Genomic DNA, 18,207 nt, shown 5'->3' with positions numbered 1-18,207 from the left:
AAGACAGAATCCATCCCTCTGCTTCATACAAGAAATATATATCAACGTCAAAGACAGACATTCCCTTAGAGTAAAGGGTTGGGAAAAGACTTGGACCAATCAAATGGACCCAAGAAACAAGCTGGTATACCAATCCTAATATCTAACAAATTAGACTTCAAACTAAAATCAGTCAAAAGAGATGAAGAAGGGCATTTCATACTCATCACAGGAAAAGTCCATCAAGATGAAGTCTCAATCCTGAACATCTATGCCCCAAATACAAAGGCACCTACATTCGTAAAAGAAACATTGATAAAGTTCTAATGACACATAAAACCTCACACACTTATTGTAGGAGACTTCAACACCCCACTCTCACTACAAGATAGGACCACCAGACAAAAACTTAACAAAGAAACAAAAGAACTAACAGAATTTATGACCTAATTGGTCTTAACAGATATCTATAGAACATTCCATCTGAACACAAAAGAATATACCTTGTTCTCAGCTCCAGGTGGAACCTTCTCTAAAATTGACCACATACTTGACAACATGGCAAATCCACACAGATACAAAAAATTGGAATACCCCCCTGTATCTTATCAGACCGCCATGCTTTAAAGTTAGAATTCAACAACAACACAAATAGCAGAAACCCTACAAATTCATGGAAATTGAATAATGTACAACTACACCATTCCTGGTTCAAGGAGGAAATAAAAAAAAGAAATTAAAGACTTCCTAGAATTTGATGAGAATGAAGACACAACATACCCAAACTTGTGGGACACTTTGAAAGCATTGCTAAGAGGAAAGTTCATAGCACTATGTGCCCACAAGAAGCAACTGGAGAATAGTCACACTAGAGAATTAACAGTGCAACTGAAAGCTCTAGAACAAAAGGAAGAAAACTTGCCCCGGAGGAGTAGATGCCAGGAAATAATCAAACTGAGGGAAGAAATCAATAAAGTAGAAACTAGGAAAACATTACAAAGAATCAATGAAACAAAGAGTTGGTTCTTCCAGAAAGTCAACAAGATAGACAAATCTTTATCCAAACTAACCAAAAGACAGAGAGACAGCATGCTAATTAACAAAATCAGAAATAAAAAGGGAGACATAACTAAGGACACTGAGGAAATCCAGAGAATCATCAGGTCATACTTTGAAAACCTACTCACAAAATTCAAAAATCTAAAGGAAATGGACAATTTTCTGGATAGATATGACTTACAAAAATTAAACTAAGAACAGATAAGCAAGTTAAACAGACCTATAACCCCTAATGAAATAGAAGCAGTCATCAAAATTCTACCAACCAAAAAGAGCCCAGGGTCAGATGGTTTCCCTACAGAATTCTACCAGAAATTCAAAGAAGAGATAATAACAGTACTCCTCAAATAGTTCCACACAATAGCAGCAGAAGGGACTTTGCTAAGCTCTTTCTATGAGGCTACAATTACCTTGGTACCCAAGCCACACAAAGACACAGCTAAAACAGAGAATTACAGACCAATATACTTCATGAGCATTGATGCAAAAATATTCAACAAAATACTGGCAAATTGAATCTGAAAACACATCAGAGAAATCATCCACCGTGATCAAGTTGGCTTCATCCCAGGAATTCAGGGATGGTTCAACATATGAAAACCCAACAATGTAATCCACCATATTAACAAACCGGAAACGAAAAACCACATGATCATCTCGCTACATGCTGAAAAAGCCTTTGACAAAATCCAACATCCCTTCATGAAAAAGGTCTTAGAGAGATCAGGAACAATAGAAACACACCTAAGCATGATAAAAGCAATATACAGCAAACCAACAGCCAACATCAAACTAAATGGAGAGAAACTCAATGTGATTCCTCTAAAATCAAAAAGAAGATAAGGCTGTCCACTCCCTCTGTATCTCTTCAATATTGTACTTGAAATTCTAGCTAGAGCAAGAAGACCACAAAAGGAGATCAAGGGGATACAAATTGGAAAGGAAGTCAAACTTTCACTATTTGCAGATGATATGATAGTTTACATAAGTGACCCAAACAACTCTACCTGGGAACTCCGACAGCTGATAAACACCTTCAGCATAGTGGCAGGATACAAGATTAACTTGAAAAAATCAGTAGCCCTAATATATAAAGATGATAAATGTGCCTAGAAACACATCAGAGAAACATCATCCTTTACAATAGCAACAAACAACATAAAATATCTTGGGGTAATGCTAACCAAAAATGTGAAAAACCTGTATAGGAAGAATTTTGAGTCTTTAAAGAAAGAAATTAAAGGAGATACCAGGAAATGGAAAGATCTCCCATGCTCTTGGATAGGTAGGATCAACATAGTAAAAATGATAATCTTGCCAAAAGCAATCTACAGATTCAATGCAATTCTCATCAAAATCCCAACACAATTTTTCACAGACCTTGAAAGAACAGTACTTAACTTCATATGGAAAAACAAAAAACCCAGAATAGCCAAACAACCCTGTACAATAAAGGAACTTGCAGAGGCATCACCATCCCTGACTTCAACCACTATTATAGGACCATAGTCCTGAAAACAGCTTGGTATTGGCACAAAAATAGACAGGTTGACTAACGGAATAGAGTTGATATTAACCCACACACGTACAAACACCTGATTTTTGACAAAGAAGCTAAAGCTATACAATGGAAAATAGAAAGCATCTTCAATAAATAGTGCTGGCATATTTGGTTTCAGACCTGTGGAAGATTGCAGATAGTCCATATTTATCGCCATGCACAAAACTTAAGTCCAAACAGATCAAAGATCTCAACATGAATTCAGCCACACTGAACCTCCTAGAAGAGAAGGTAGGTGGTACCCTCGAACAAATTGGTACAAGAGACCGCTTTCTGAACATAACTCCAGTAGCACAAACATTACCATCGACAATTAATAAATAGGACCTCCTGAAACTGAGAAGCTTCTTTAAGGCAAAGGACACAATCAGCAAGATAAAATGCCAGCCCACAGAATGGGAAAAGATATTCACCAACCCCACATCTGACGGGGGGTTAATCACCAAAATATATGATGAACTCAAGAAGCTAGCCACCAAAACACAAAACAATGCAATTAAAAAGTGGAGTGCAGAACTAAATAGGGAATTCTCAACAGAGAAATCCAAAACTGCTGAAAGACACTTGAGAAAGTGTTCAATATCCTTAGCCATCAGGGAAATGCAGCCCCAAAACTACTCTGAGATACCATCTTACTCCTATCAGAATGGCTAAAATCAGAAACACCAATGACAGTCTATGCAGGAGAGGATGTGGAGAAATAGGAACACTCCTCCATTGCTGCTGGGAGTGTAAACTTGTACAACCACTTTGGAAATCAGTATGGCAACTCCTCAAGAAAATGGGAATCAGTCTACCACAAGACTCAGCAATTCCTCTCATGGGCATATACCCAAAGAATGCACACTCATACAATAAAAACATGTGTTCAACTATGTTCATAGCAGCATTATTTGTAATAGCCAGAACATGGGGATTGCCACAACATGAGTGGCAGCATTAGTAAGATTGAGAACCCACTGCTCTAAAAAGTAAAAACAATGTCTGATGTACAAATGGTGGGTAAATGGCATGGTGACATTTGTGATTAATTAAAATATTTTAGTCCCTGGTGCTCACTTTAATGATGGAGCAGTATTTGTTTACATGCATTATGGGAATAAAATTCCCATGATGCCTGAGTGCATTTATTTTTGCACAATGACTTCAGTGTTGTGAATGAGTTCAACTAAACTTACGGGGTTGTGCAGCTTTGTGGAGGGCACATTATACAGTTTTGCTTTGATCATGAAATAAAGAAAAGAAGGTAGATAAATTGAAGTTGTCATTCTCCCTGGCAAGGCATTGATTCTCTGAAGAAAGAAGAGCAAGTGCCAATAAGAGCTGGCTCAGATGCTGGCTGGGTCTCTGGCTGAGTGTGATGTAGCATCCAGGTACTGAACATGTCAAAGGCTCTGCTCCCATTTGGAGAGAAGAAATAATACGTCAACCTGTGATGCAACATTTGTACAGACAGAGGCAGAGAAAGTAATGTCTATGTCCATACTTTTGGAACAAAAGAGCTTCATTTTTTTAAGATTTTATTTTTATACATTTATTTATTTTCAATCAATGCTTTTATCTTAAGGTATTCTTCTTAGGAAGAAGAATTGTATTTGAAGAAGATAGATGTAATTTTTTTCTAAAATTAAAAATTGAAGTTAATTGTACAAGGTAAGAAAAACTGTTCTTTTAGGACAAAGTTGTAAGGTGTGTGTGTGTGAGAGAGAGAGTGTGTGTGTGTTCACTTAAAACAGATTAGATAGCCCAAATGTGAATGTTTCTCTTTGAAGAATTCTCAGATCAGTCAAATCAGTACAGTTGTAAACTGTGTATGAGAGAATGAATGGTGCAACCCCGAGACTAGTCACCGAAACTTGTTGAAGTTCTCTGCTTCATGGATTTCATAGTGGAAAATGACCACTTGCTTATTTAGAGTTACCATGACACAATGTGCCATTTTATAACAAATTTCTATGATGGATAAAATAATTAAAATTGGGATCTATGCTGGTTAGTTCTCAGACAATAAAATTTCATTGAGGGGACAAGGAAAATGAATACAAAAATTTCATAAATGTGTTATAGTTACAACCATTGGCTTGGGCATTTTTCGTGTGTGTGTGTGTGTGTGTGTGTGTGTGTGTGTGTGTGTGTGTGTGTGTGTGTGTGTGTACACATGCACTCATGCTTGGCAACAAGAATATGCTCTCATGTAAGGACATGTGTGGTGGCCAGAGGTTGATGTAAGAAATATCTTCCTCAGTTACTTCTCTACTCTACTGTTCTGTATCAGTCTCTCTGCCATTTTGCATAGACTGGCAGGCCCTCTTCTATAGGGTCCACCAGTCCCTAGCCTCCAGCCCTGGGCATATAGCTGCACGCTATCACCTACCCAGTAGGTTTTCAGAATGCGTGCTTGGGATATGAACTAGGGTCTTTCAGCTTGTGAGCAAGCACTCTAACCACTCAGTCATCTACCCAACCCCAGAAGCTTATATCTTTGAAATTATGGTGAAAAGACATTTTCTGGTTAATGACTTCCCATAGTTTAATTTTTGCAAGAATATATTAACATGCATGTCTCCTTTTTACAGCTACTTGCATGTCACATCTACAAAAAATTATGAAGTATTGAATTTTAAAGTTACTAAATGAATCATTTATTCCCATTGAATTTTGACACCAGAAATAAACAAGGAGGAAAAATATCCCTCTTCCCAGCAAAAAAAAAAAAAAAAAAAAAGTGAAAAAGTAACAAGACTCTTAGTATTAGAGTATTAGAGTCCTAAAATGCATTAGGTTTTTTTTTTTTTTAAAGTAGGAACTTTTTACTTTTTAATTTTTTGTTTGTTTGTTTGTTTCCAGACAGTGTCTTAGAATTACTAACACTGAGGATTAGCTTGGGCAAAGTCACTTTCATGTTCCGCATGAATATAAGCCATGGCCAAATACATGGTTTTCTATCCCATATAAAAATTTTTCAGCTAAAAATTAGACTTAGAGTTCTAACTCAAGTGTGTGGGTGTCTTCTTTCACTTGACATACATTCTCATAGAGCAACTATTCTCTGAGCCACTGTTTGCCACTTCTTTGATCACACCATCCCATTTGCAAAAAAAAATTACTCCTAGCATGATTTTTACATTAATAAAAATTACTATGGCTCCATTTTTTAAATATTTATTTTGTATCTTTGAAAGAATAGCCTCAAGAGGAAAACACACATTTTAAGCAAAACACCCATATTTGGAGGATATTACCTGAAGTTGAAATCTCTGAAGAAACACTTTACTTATAAAAAATAAAAAATTTATACATTACTGAAGTCCTAAAATCATTTTGTAAATTGAAGAGATTCATGTTTTTTATGAGTCCTCCATATTCTTGATAAAAGCTTAACCCAGACCCTTGAGCAAAATTTAGATCAGCCCTCACACACTGTTTTCCTAGAGTTCAAAGTAATACAGCTTTTGATGCAGCTGCAAACGGGTTGTTAAGTAAACAGTTTTAGAACTATGTAGAGATCATTGAAGATGTAGAGGTTGTGTTCTTTGTATTGTGATTCCACTTACAGATAAGCACAGATGCCAGCCTCATCATGTCCATGAACATTCTCCAGCTTCAGAACTGCCTGCTTCTGTGATACTGTCCAGTGAAAAGCAACAAACACTTCCATAGAGGAGACTGAGGTAGGAAATTCTGAAGGACTAGATAGAAAAGCCAAAGCCTACTTTATTGCCTTCTGATGCTTGTCATTGATCATTCATCATTTTTCTTATCAATAAACAAAACAAGAAAACTAATATCCCTTTAAAGAAGAAACTATTTCACTGTCAATTTTGCCTCTCCTCCTCCTTGTGAACAGGTACAAGGTGCTGCATCCTAGTATAGGGATTATGGCCAGTTCTGTGTCATGCACTAATAATTAGAACATAAAATAAAGTGAGCTGTGTAGACATTGATGGTGTGTGATCCAGCCACTTTGAAGAAGCCAGACAAGGGATGCCACAAGCAGCAAACTAAAGTAAAGGCATACATTCTTAATGTGATCAGCTGGTTCAAGATTCATCAAAGGCATTGTTTTCATTACATCTGAAAATTATTATTAAAGAGTCTTTAGATCTTAGTTAGACCTTATAGAATTGGCATGTAACAAACTTCAGTGTTTTTTTTAAGAATTGGGACCAGTGAAAGTGTTTTGAAAATGGTTTCAATTGCAATAAACAAATTTTAATAGACACATGAATATTTCACATATGAACATCACCACATTTCATATAAACAAGGAAGGTAATAGTTGAAATTTTATTATGGCTATCAATATTATTTCTTAGTAAGAGTAAACTAAACATTTACAGAATTCAAAATAAATGCACTGTAATGAAAGCCAAGGATGGCTTTAAACATAGGAAATATGCATATTCAATTTTGTGCTTCTCATGAATGCTGAATTTCGCAAGATACCTGTATGAGGTCTCATATGCAAATGATCAGCACAAACAAATTTTCATGCTCCTGTTTTTATTCTGTGTGCTTTTAGCATACACTTTATTTAAGGACAATTTATTAGGTTCAGTCATAACAGATATAAATATGATTGAGAGCATCAAGTAATAATTTTCATTTATTGTGTAGACAATAGCCCATTTACAGAGTTCTAATTCCTATGTGTATATAGAATTAGGCTCTCTTGAGATTTTTCTGTTTGATTAAATATGCACTAACAGAGAGTGATGAAATGAGAGTAGGTGGAGCATAAATTCTCAAATGTTAATTTAGTTAACCTTCCTGCAGCAGCTATACACACCCGCAGCACTCTTACGTACTTCTATGTATCTCCAGAAATAGCATTCTAAACTACAAGATCATCAGTAGAACAAGGAGGACATCTTGAGGTCATTTCAGAAATGCACACATTGGTATTTTTATAACTGAGTCCACACTCAGTTGGTGTTCAAAAAATGGATCCTTCAAGCAAATTAATGGTTTAGATATAAAATGTATAGTTTCTTCAGGGGAAAATGGCAATATTTCTCAAGAGCATTTAGAATTGCTTGAAAGAACTCTTCCTAATGTCATCTAGCTGGCACACACACACACACACACACACACACACACACACACACACACACACACACACACACACCGAGGGTCACTTACCCTCACACACATACACCCTCACCTTCACTTACACACACATACTCTCTCACACAAACACACACTATACGCACTCACTCACAAACTCACACAAACACTCACTCATACATACACACTCACTCACACACACATTCTTGCTGATTGATAGATACATTTTAAAATAAGCATAAAACTGTACAAAACATTTTGACAAAACTTAAATATTTTTCTACAGTGCTAAGGTTGGACACAGATTCCACAAACCACTGCACAGCCATTTTCTTGCACTGGTTCTAGAAAAATAGAAACAACTAATTTGAGCTTTTTGAGTTGTCCCACTTGAGCCCTCTCCTATGAACTCTGAGCTAGAGCTGGGCTCGCAGGACCGTTAGCAGAAAGTTCTGGCTCCTCAGTACCACTGGGGGGCTCAGAAGCTCCCAAAGCTCTGCCGTCTTCCTGAGTCTTGTTCAGAGGATCAGCTGGAGGGACACAATTAGCATCCTGCTTGGCTTCGTCCACTTCATTATGAAATTCAATTCTGTCTTGACTGTTGGTTTTCTTCACTTGTCCATTCTGGGCAGGATAGGTGCTGGCAATGACATCATAGAGGAACTGGTATTGCTCCTGGTGAAAGAAAGCATCAAGACTTGCATGGAGAAAGTTCTTATGTCCAAAAGAAATGTGCAAGTACTAACTGCCTCCTTTTAAAAGTCTAGATGGCAGAAAGTGTACTCATTTATGAATGCTTACAGGAATCACCTCATTCAAGAAGCTTGCTCAACTCCCCACAAATAAGTGAAATGCCCCATTCACCTTCTTATACTTTCTATCTAAATTATTGACTTATTGATTCTGGGCTGGCCTCATGATTGTGTTTGTTGGAAGCCATATTATGACAGTTCTAGGCCTAGACTTCAAGAGGTGGCACACCTCTTTCTGCCCATTCTCTTAATATGCTGCCATTTTATAAGCTTGGGTTAGCCTTCTGCATGTACCAACTGGCTACTCATTCCTGCTTCAAAGGTAAATGACAGTCACTTAACAATTTACTGGCAGGAGAGATTGTTTTAGGCCAGCTGGACAGCAGACATATGAACCTGCTTCTCATCGGCTATCCCTGGGGAACTCAGTAGATCAATAGAATATCTCTGAAATGCCTTGATATTATTTGGGCTTGTTCGTTATACAAGACTAGTTGATAATTGTCTAAAGAAAGGAAAAATAAACAATGAATGGGCACTTAAGGATGTAACTATGTAGCCTGTCACAACAAGTTGATGACCAATTCTAAGGTCTTATTCCTATTGATTGTCCTTTTTTTTTGAGATTTAGAATGTAAAAATGAATGGAAAACAGAAAATAAAGAGAAGAGAACAGAAGGAAAGAGAATGTGAAGAGAGGACAGGAAAAGGCAAAGCATCCACATGGAAACACAGATGACTTGGAAGTGACATCAAGGGACACTTACATAGGTGCACACCATCCCTGTCCGTGCTTTGCGTAGAGATTTTACCACTTGAAAAACATCAACCACTTCTTCTGTTTCTGCACTTTCCAAGAGATTGAACAAAGCACAGAACAACCCTGTCTGCTGAGATCCATCTCTGCCAAAAGAAGAGGAGATTTAAAAAAATAGAAAATGATGTAATTCAGCTTTTTATAGCAAAAACGCTACTAGCATATACCCTGAGAGGTGGGATATGATTTTTATTTCACATCTACTAGAGGCATCTTTAATTTTTTTAAAGGGCCAAATTAGTTTCTGTGAATGCATTTGGGTACAGACTTCTCCAATAAATGACTGTGACGTTTTTGATTCTTTGGCTTCATGAGACATAGATTTGACATTAAAAATATACTTTCTTCTGTTTAGTGCTTGGTGTCTTTAAATCCACTTTTAGCATTGTGTTGGGTTGTTAGAACTAATACTATAAGGTTAATTTGATAGGCGAGGAAACCAAGATTCAGGAAGCACCCAAGCATGTTCAGAAACAAATGAAGCCCAAGTACTAGCCCTGCAATGCCTCCCTTCTCTACTCCCACCACCTTTAACAGTTTTCAGCCTCTACATCAGTTGGGAACCACTGCTTGACAGAATTATTCACTGAAACAAAGACAACGGACTAATTTACCAACCACAGAAGGAAGAATGAGTAAGGATGGAAAACATAACACAGCTTCATTTCAGACCTCATGTAACCAGTAGGTACTCGGTATTACACTTCACTAAGAAACACCCAAATAGTACAGTCAAGCCTCAACTTCTGTCCTTCCATTTTCTTTCTGCATAAATTTTGTTTTAAAAGGCAAATAATCCTGAGAAAAGGTACACAAATGAGGGCTTGTATCTGTATCTGTGATGCCAGTAATGAGGACTTTCATAACTTGTAAAAGCATTTTGCCCCATTTACAGTGTTCATTGTGTCTTGGGTTTGCTTTTAATTTCTCATTTATTTTAATATTCTTTCCCTGTAAAGTCTTCCTATTATGCATCTTTTCAATCTATCTTGAGGAGGTTACGCAGCTGTCTCCTGCAGGTGACACTTAAGTGTCTGCATAGAAAGAACTAATGAAATTAAATATTATTATTTGCAGGAGTGCTTTTGAGGATCATCACAGAAATGGGTTTAAGGTCAAGTTGCCAAGCACTGAAATTTCAGTTCATGTTTAAATTAAGGGCACATGGGAAGGCTCAGTAGACAGAGGTGTTTGTACTCAGTTCTGGTGACCTGAGTTGATTATTGGGTCCCACAAAGTGACTGGAGGAAAGTGTTTCTGACAGCTGTTCTCTGACCTCCTCATACATGACATGGGCTGTATACACACACACACACACACACACACACACACACACACACACACACACACACTATTGTAAAAGTTTAAAAATAAATAGCTTAAAGTATGTTTACTGGAAACGCCATTCAGTCAACTCTCGGGTTCTGTAATATTCAGAAGAATGAAAGCAAAGCACATAATTCTATACATAATGAAATCAAATATAAGATCCCAGGTCTAATGCTAGGCAGTGGAGAGTCAAAGATTCCATGAAATGATAGTAAACAGCTGCCAGCCTAGAATTACTGCTTTTATAACCTGCATTGTTTCAATTGTTATTGTAGTTGTGGTGCAGGTGAAGAACATGAGAGTGAATTGCTTCATGTGGATCATCACACATTCTGCACATCAGGAGAATAGCATTCAATAGAGATGAAGAGGCCTGACAGCTTTAGAGTACATCCCATCAACCCCCTGACCTGCAGTGGACTAGGATGGGCGAGTGCTTGTGATACTTCATCCCTTCAGGGCAACTCTTGGGAAGCTTCTGTTTGAGGTTCTGAATCATAGACACCAGATTTTTGGGCTCTGCAGGAAGCTCTTCCCCACTCCATGTGGTATACTGGTACTGGTACACAGTTCTGGGCTCCTTCCTCTGCAATCAGAGGCAAGGAGAACATTAACACAAATGAAGTTCAGCCCACTTTATCCCTTGAGAGTTGAATTTTCTTCACAGTTGTTTTCATTCAAATAACTTACAATTTTTATTCAGCACCATTATATAGACCCCCGTGGACTTGATTACATAAAACACCAGATTACTTATGTCATACATGAATATTTTCAAAAGCGTTTGCCTACCTTAGAATGTCTCAGTTCAAAGGCACGGAGAGTGTAGGCTGAGGATGTGTTGGTATCTTTCATTACTACTTCCATGTCTCCATAAGTCTGCTTTCCTTCTCCCCAGTATTGAGCACAGACTTCCTAGATAAAAAAGAACATGACTTACCAGGTTCTACACAAGCATTGGGCCTGCTATTTAAACCATTTAGATCCTCTCTCTCTTCTTACTATTTTTTATTAAATGGAAATTATTGTATTGTAAAATTGAAACCTTTTTACAAATCTAAAATCTACTTCAAACACAGTGAAGATCCTTTCAGCTGCATGGTATTTGCGTGTGAACTATCCAGGTAATTTAAGGGGAGCTTTACCAGCTCCGGAAGAGGTGTTTGGGATTTGTCTCACTTTTTAAACCGCTGTTAATCCAACCTCTTCCAAATTCTATAGACTGTGCTGACATCAGCTGCCACCATTCCACCACCTTGGGCTCCACTAGTCCTCCACTGGTTCTTGAGAACAGAGTTTGTGTTGCTCCAAGACTTCACCTAGAATCTTGATAGCCAACTCTATGAGAAGCTACACTGAGGCGGCATCTAAACAAAGGGCCAGGCTGGAAAGCAAGGGAACCAAGGGTCTCTACAAACTAGCATCCCATAATTTCTGACAACACACAGAGCCACTGACAGGAGACAGAGGTAAGGCAGGGAGCTGGAGATGGAGAGAAACGGAGAGGCGGACAGATGAAAGTATGGCAACACCAGGTGGGAATGGGGAAGGAAGAATATAGCTGAAGATTTCAAAAAGTTTTGTTTTACTAGAAGAATGGGTTAGGAGGGGCAGAGTAGGGTCACATAGGTACAAAGGATGTTTGCATATTGAGAATGCCAGATGGAGCCTAAAAGTTCTGTACAAAAATGTACTCGTCCAAAGAGGAGAGTGGGTTTTGCCATATAAATATAGGACAAATACAGAAAGGTATAACTTTGCACCATGTGAGTCCCTCCCTCCCCCCATCCAGGGAGTGAAAGAATGTCAGAACCCAGACATAAGTTAATGGCACTAACCTGACAATGGCGCCAGGAATACTAATGAGGTGGACTGTGTCACAGAGGTATCAAAACGTGAAGAACACAGCAATAAATGAGGAATCCAAGAATGGAAAATGACAAGACATGGTCAAGGATTTTCTAACATGTCATTCTTCAAAGCACAAACCTGGTCTCCACTTTTTAACTCCGTCAACATCACAATAACCTTGACCTTTCTTTGGAATATCATCTGCCAGAAGTCACCAACAGTCTCTTTTAGTGGTCCCTGAGCAGCGATTATCATCTCTGGTTTCCAGTAACTCTAAAAATCACAAAGGTGGGAATTTGTTAGTGCTGCTATTGAAAAAAGGCAGCAATAGACTCTTAAACAATTTGAAAAATAGTTGATTTAGTGTCATTGTCATTAATAGACAAAGTTTCTCAAGTCCAGGAACAATGCAGTATCTATTCATAAAATAGTTTATTCACAACTAATAATGTGAAATTACAGTTAAAATATATAGTGCTACCTTTCAAAACTAACTTTTCTTATTTAAAATTATTATCATTCATCTATATTAACTTGTGACATAGCATGATGAGATACGACACAGCAAAATTAAGCTAATACTCACTAAAGTGTGAGTTCCAGGAAGATTTAGAGAAGAAATAATTTCAACTGAATAAGTCTTTACTGGATCCCCTAGTTAGTTTTTTTTTTTTTGGTTTATATGTTGTTCTTGTTTTCCAAAAAGGTGTATGACATAAACTCATCTGAAAGCCTTTCAAAATGCTGACATGTGACTATCAAGACTATTAACACCAGTGTTGGAGTGGTCCCAATATTAATAACTAATTCTAGATAACTAAGTGAAAATGTTTTCACTGTATCATCATATAAATTCAGTTTTGCTGATTTGAATAACTAATGTTTTCTACTAGTTGTATTTATTCTAATTTTATTTTTAAAACTAACATGTTATTATGTTTAACACAAAATATGAGCAATAGCATTTCCTTATTCTGAATCAACTGATAAAGTTTTAACTCTTTTACTTAGTTTGATACATTTAAAATGGTATTACCAAGTGAAAGCTTTGTGCCTCTGAATATGAGATCATCACTGAGCTTATCAGCCGTGTATATTGCCAGAGAAATGGACCTACCAACACAGACATGATCTCCAAAGAGTCAGATACTGATTTGGAAGTGTAGATACCTACCATCACAAATGATGCATTGATGTATTTGCTGGTTTCCTCCGAGTCACTGTCATCATCAGAAGACGCCTCTGAGTCAGGTTCACTCTCTTTGCTCATTTCTAGCTCATGCTTAAGAGGCACTCTGTTAAAGTCATCTATGTAAAAACAAAGAGTAACAAGTTTTCCTAGAAAAGTAAGCAAGGCTGAGGATTGAGCTCACCTACAGAAAATCTCTCGGCATGAACACATTCCAGTGTGCAATCAAAAATGCAAATGAAAAGTAACCCAACTACTGACTGACAGATATGTAGAAAAGAAAAGGAAATTCAGAATTAAATGTGCTGATCTAATGGTGCTAAGAGTCTAATCATTAAGTCATTCAGCACTTAATGATAAAAATTAGTTTTGGAAATCCAGAAAAGAAGAAAGTACCCAAGGAGATTCCAGTAATAAAAGCACGGCCATAAAATGTAGCATCATTATGCTGCAACTGATTGATCAGTGTTTGATATGCACACCTTAGATATTTGTGGGCTATCACTGTTCTCGTTAATATAACTTAAAATTCATATCTTACATTTTTGTTTTCAATGTTATTTAATTAACATTAAATTAACAACAATTTCTGCTAACTTCATTCTTCAGATTATTATTTAATCTAATTTTATTTGGTGCTAAAGCATTCCTTGTTTCTCAATATTTTAAATAAGTAAAAACTCAGGTGATGAAATATTTAACTACATAATATCAATTCCATATTTAACTGTATTAACAAGTACTTCTGCAGAAATTAACTAAGTCAACCATCCATTGACTTGATTTATCTGGTTGTCCTGTTTATTAGCTTAGCTTATATTTTACCCATGTTAATTTTGGTATAGGCAGCTGGATGCAATCAAGGTGTGATCTTGTCAATAAGCTTAAACAGTTTAAAGCTTTAAAATGTTCATATTTCAGTGGTAAATTTAGTGATTAACAATTTATTGAACATTTCCATCTTTCCCCAACCTCACAGGCATCAGTGATACAAATAGCTAATGATGGCTAGAATCCCTGCTATTTGGTGATTACCTTGACATATACTAAAGATAGGATAAAACTAACAAAGGATACCTTTGCTAGGAGCCTTTTTTTTCCTCCAGCTCTGAGGTTTCATCTTCTTATAACCTATTTCTGTTTTATTGTCTTTTCAAATGTGCATGGGTTTCAGGGGAAGAAAACACACTAAATACTGTCCATCTTCTGGTGTGCACTAAAAATATTGGGATCCAAATAATCTTCTAAAACTAAATTTTAGATAGCTCACAAACCTCTTTTCAATTAACAATCAAGTATACGTCTTACACTAAATAAGTTCCAACATGGCTTAACTTTATCTGATATAAGATATAAAAGTAGACTACATACATGGAATGACATTAGAATTCCTGTTTTTCTTTTTATTTTCATCTTGATTTCCAATGTGCTGTGTCCTCCAGCTCCTGTATGAAGGAAGTCTCTAGGAAAAACAAACAAACAAAAATCTTCCTTTAAAATCTGAATACTCCCTTAATTATTGTAGGCTAGATCATTTAAAGAGAAGAACTTCATCAATGCCTGTGAACTTTGTATAACTCTCCATGGGTGGCAGTTTTTAAATTTGACTCTGAAGTTTTCCTCTTTCATTGCTCACACATTTAGTGGCTTTGACATGTCAACTTGGGACTGAAAAATGTCATTTGTACCTAATAGAATTTGCTTCTTAGTTAAGAGATGATTGATATCAAGGTAGTATAGCTTGTTCTTACATCAGACATAATCACAAAATACAGATAATCATTACTATCCATCCTGTAAGAGGAAATTATTTTAAATGAACACGTCTGGGTCAACAAGAAAGGTACTCAAAGGATGTAAGACACCATCCACTGGGAGACAGAGCAAGGATACAACAATTCAAACCCATTTGAAAAACTCATTTGAAAAGAGAATGTTTAAACAAAGACAGCCTTCATAGCAATGTATCTCAGCTATGCTATCCAGGGAAGTATTTTACAAATCTCAGCCATGAAGCACACAGAGGCAGCTGCAGCTGTGATCTAAGAGGTTTAGGATGCATCTCCAGCTGGCAAAGGGACCTGGCATTGTCTCTGTGATGCTGAGTTTTCAAACTTGCAAGGGTATGCATGTTACAGAATTTTCCAACAAGGTTCCAAAAGGCCACCGAGGTCATCCAATGTGTAGTGGGGCCAGATGCCCTACATGGAACTCTGGAGTGATCTGGCTTTGAAGCTGTGAGGGTAAAACCTAAGTTGCCATGGAGACTTCAGGTATTGATGATGCATGAAATATGGGCCATTTGCCAAGTGGGGATGCTAGCTAGAAGGTCTGTGATCCAACCCTGAGAACAACTGCTTTCATCATGCTTTCTTCTCCATAATTAACTAAGCCATCAAACCATGAGCCAAGCTAAACCATTCCTCCTTTGCTCCTTCCTGCTTTGTCTAAACTTTTTTTTTTTTCGAGACAGGTTTCTCTGTGTAGCTTTGTAGACCAGGCTGGCCTCGAACTCACAGAGATCCACCTGTTTCTGCCTCCTGAGTGCTGGGATTAAAGGCATGCACCATCCCTTCCTGGCCTAAGTGGGTATTTTATTGGTACCTAGTCACAGCAATGAAAAATGTAGGTAACATAAAAGCCAGTTACCTTGGAAAAAACTATAGCATGTTTGAGAGGCTACCCAACAACCACTCTCCTCGGGTAGCAAGAACTTAGTATTCTAAGTGGAACTGGTGGATCATCTTCCAATAGTGAGATGTGGAGAACTGTTAATCTTCAACCTTGATTCTTACAAGTGCTCATAAGCCTAAACCTCTCAGTAAAGCTGACAGTGTACAGAGCAGTACAGCATAGTTAGGTGAAGAGGCCAGACACTTGCTAGTAGTATCAGTGAAGGCAGGGTCCCAGGTCTAATTGCATGTGATCTTGAATAATGCTAGAGTATATTAGAAATGGGAGATTAGCTGAAAGGGAGGCCCCAGGATGCAGCTTCTTTGTGGTCATTCTCCATGATGGTGTATGATTTTGCATCAATCAGTTAAGTTAGAGACATCTATATTATTTAGCCCTTTACCTGCAAACTTACCCAACCCTTTACCCAGTAAACACACTAGTTCCTTGAATTGAACTTTGATGGAATTGGTTTCTTGTTGGGTATCCTATCTGGGTTAAACAGAAGTCTGTTCCTTTTCCACAAGAAAAGCTAATGCAGCACCGTGGTATCTCAACAAATGTCTTTCTCTTAACCTTCTGTGTGTCTTCAGCAAGAATACATCCTGATCATCTTCTCCCAACAGTTTCTTTCCTTTCCTTTTTTACAACAAGGAGATTTCACTTGATACCACCAAGAAGCTGAATCATTGCAGATCTTAAATTTATTTGCCTCATAGTTTGAATAACAATTACATATTCTCTTTGCTCCATGCTTCCACTTTCAAACCATTTATACTAATTTCATAGTCACAAAACCCAGTGAATTTAATTTTCTTTCTTTCCCTCATATTGTCGTACTCATTACTCAGTGTCATTCACTCAGAGGCATCAGTTACCAATTTTAAGATCACCTGATCTCATTATTTTTAGACCTGGTGAGTAATAGACTATGTCCCACAAGAGTCTCATCTCCTTGGTCAAACCAGCATCGATGAAATAATCTACATATCTTTGTTGTATCTTGATGTGTTATTCTCACTTTATGGGATCATTCTTTCTATCCCTCACCCATCGACTTTCATCATTGCACCTTTGTCAATTTTATCACAAACATGATATCATGTCTAAACTAATGACTTGAACCATCCATGTTACTGAAAATTACTCTTCTTCCTAGTCATTTATTCTAGCAACTTTCTCCTAGAAATTTGTGTTTTCATCAAAGTCTCCAACATACTGTTCTTATGACCTTCTTTCTTGATTTCTATGTGACCCCTTCTGTCTTCATCCAATGCTTCAAATATTCATTTGCAAAGACCTTTACTGTTTTATTTTCACATAGCCACTTTCAGATCCACATAGGCTTACCCAACCTCTATCCCCAGAGAGCTCAATCAAAACCACTGAATAGCACTTTCAATTCATGGCCATAAACATCAGTTGATCACACAATAGTTTCTGACAGTCTTATTATCCTTGATATAACTACTTTTTATCTTACTTCCTCCTTGAGCATTAAGATCTATTTTGCCTTCCTTCCCCTGATTTCCATCAACTCTCCAATGATGATTTTGCTTCATAATTCCACCATAAATTAAAGGCAATTGGGGTTGAAGTAATGTAATAACAGTTTGATATGATTATCAAGTGTAGTAAGCATATTTTGGAACATCTTACTCTTTTCCACAAATATGTATAATTATGTGTCAATTAAACATTTTTAATGTATTATTTACCAAAGGAAAGATACTCACTGAAGAGCTACTTCCACTTTATGACATCTCATCACCACATTTGCCAACAAGTCTGCATCTCAACCCTCATTTTCTATCTGTCTGCTTGTCTCCAGTATCTACGTTCTGTCTGCTTGGCTGGAGTAGTGTCTCCAGGTCTCTCCCAGACCTCTCCAATGTCCACTTGAAAAGCACTTTTACTCTTGTGCTTACAA

The 18,207-nt window shown here is 37.2% G+C and overlaps 1 protein-coding gene across 1 annotated transcript in view; it reads right to left on the bottom strand.

Annotated features, from left to right (window-relative positions):
• Window positions 1-8,068: 8,068 nt before the first annotated feature.
• Ptprc (protein tyrosine phosphatase receptor type C) overlaps window positions 8,069-18,207 on the bottom strand; it is a 107,037-nt gene continuing 96,898 nt past the window's right edge. Inside the window, exons 25-31 of the mRNA XM_035445828.1 lie at window positions 14,976-15,066; window positions 13,590-13,723; window positions 12,554-12,688; window positions 11,357-11,479; window positions 10,975-11,150; window positions 9,186-9,321; window positions 8,069-8,341 (exon numbers count right to left, since the gene is read on the bottom strand). Of these exons, the coding sequence (XP_035301719.1) occupies window positions 8,069-8,341; window positions 9,186-9,321; window positions 10,975-11,150; window positions 11,357-11,479; window positions 12,554-12,688; window positions 13,590-13,723; window positions 14,976-15,066 (1,068 nt within the window). The remainder of the gene's footprint in view (window positions 8,342-9,185; window positions 9,322-10,974; window positions 11,151-11,356; window positions 11,480-12,553; window positions 12,689-13,589; window positions 13,724-14,975; window positions 15,067-18,207) is intronic.

The sequence above is a fragment of the Cricetulus griseus genome, chromosome 5 (genome assembly GCF_003668045.3).
Source record: "Cricetulus griseus strain 17A/GY chromosome 5, alternate assembly CriGri-PICRH-1.0, whole genome shotgun sequence".
Taxonomy (NCBI): Eukaryota; Metazoa; Chordata; class Mammalia; order Rodentia; family Cricetidae; genus Cricetulus; species Cricetulus griseus.
Note: the sequence above shows the minus strand (reverse complement) of the source record. Positions and strands in the feature narration are given on the sequence as shown.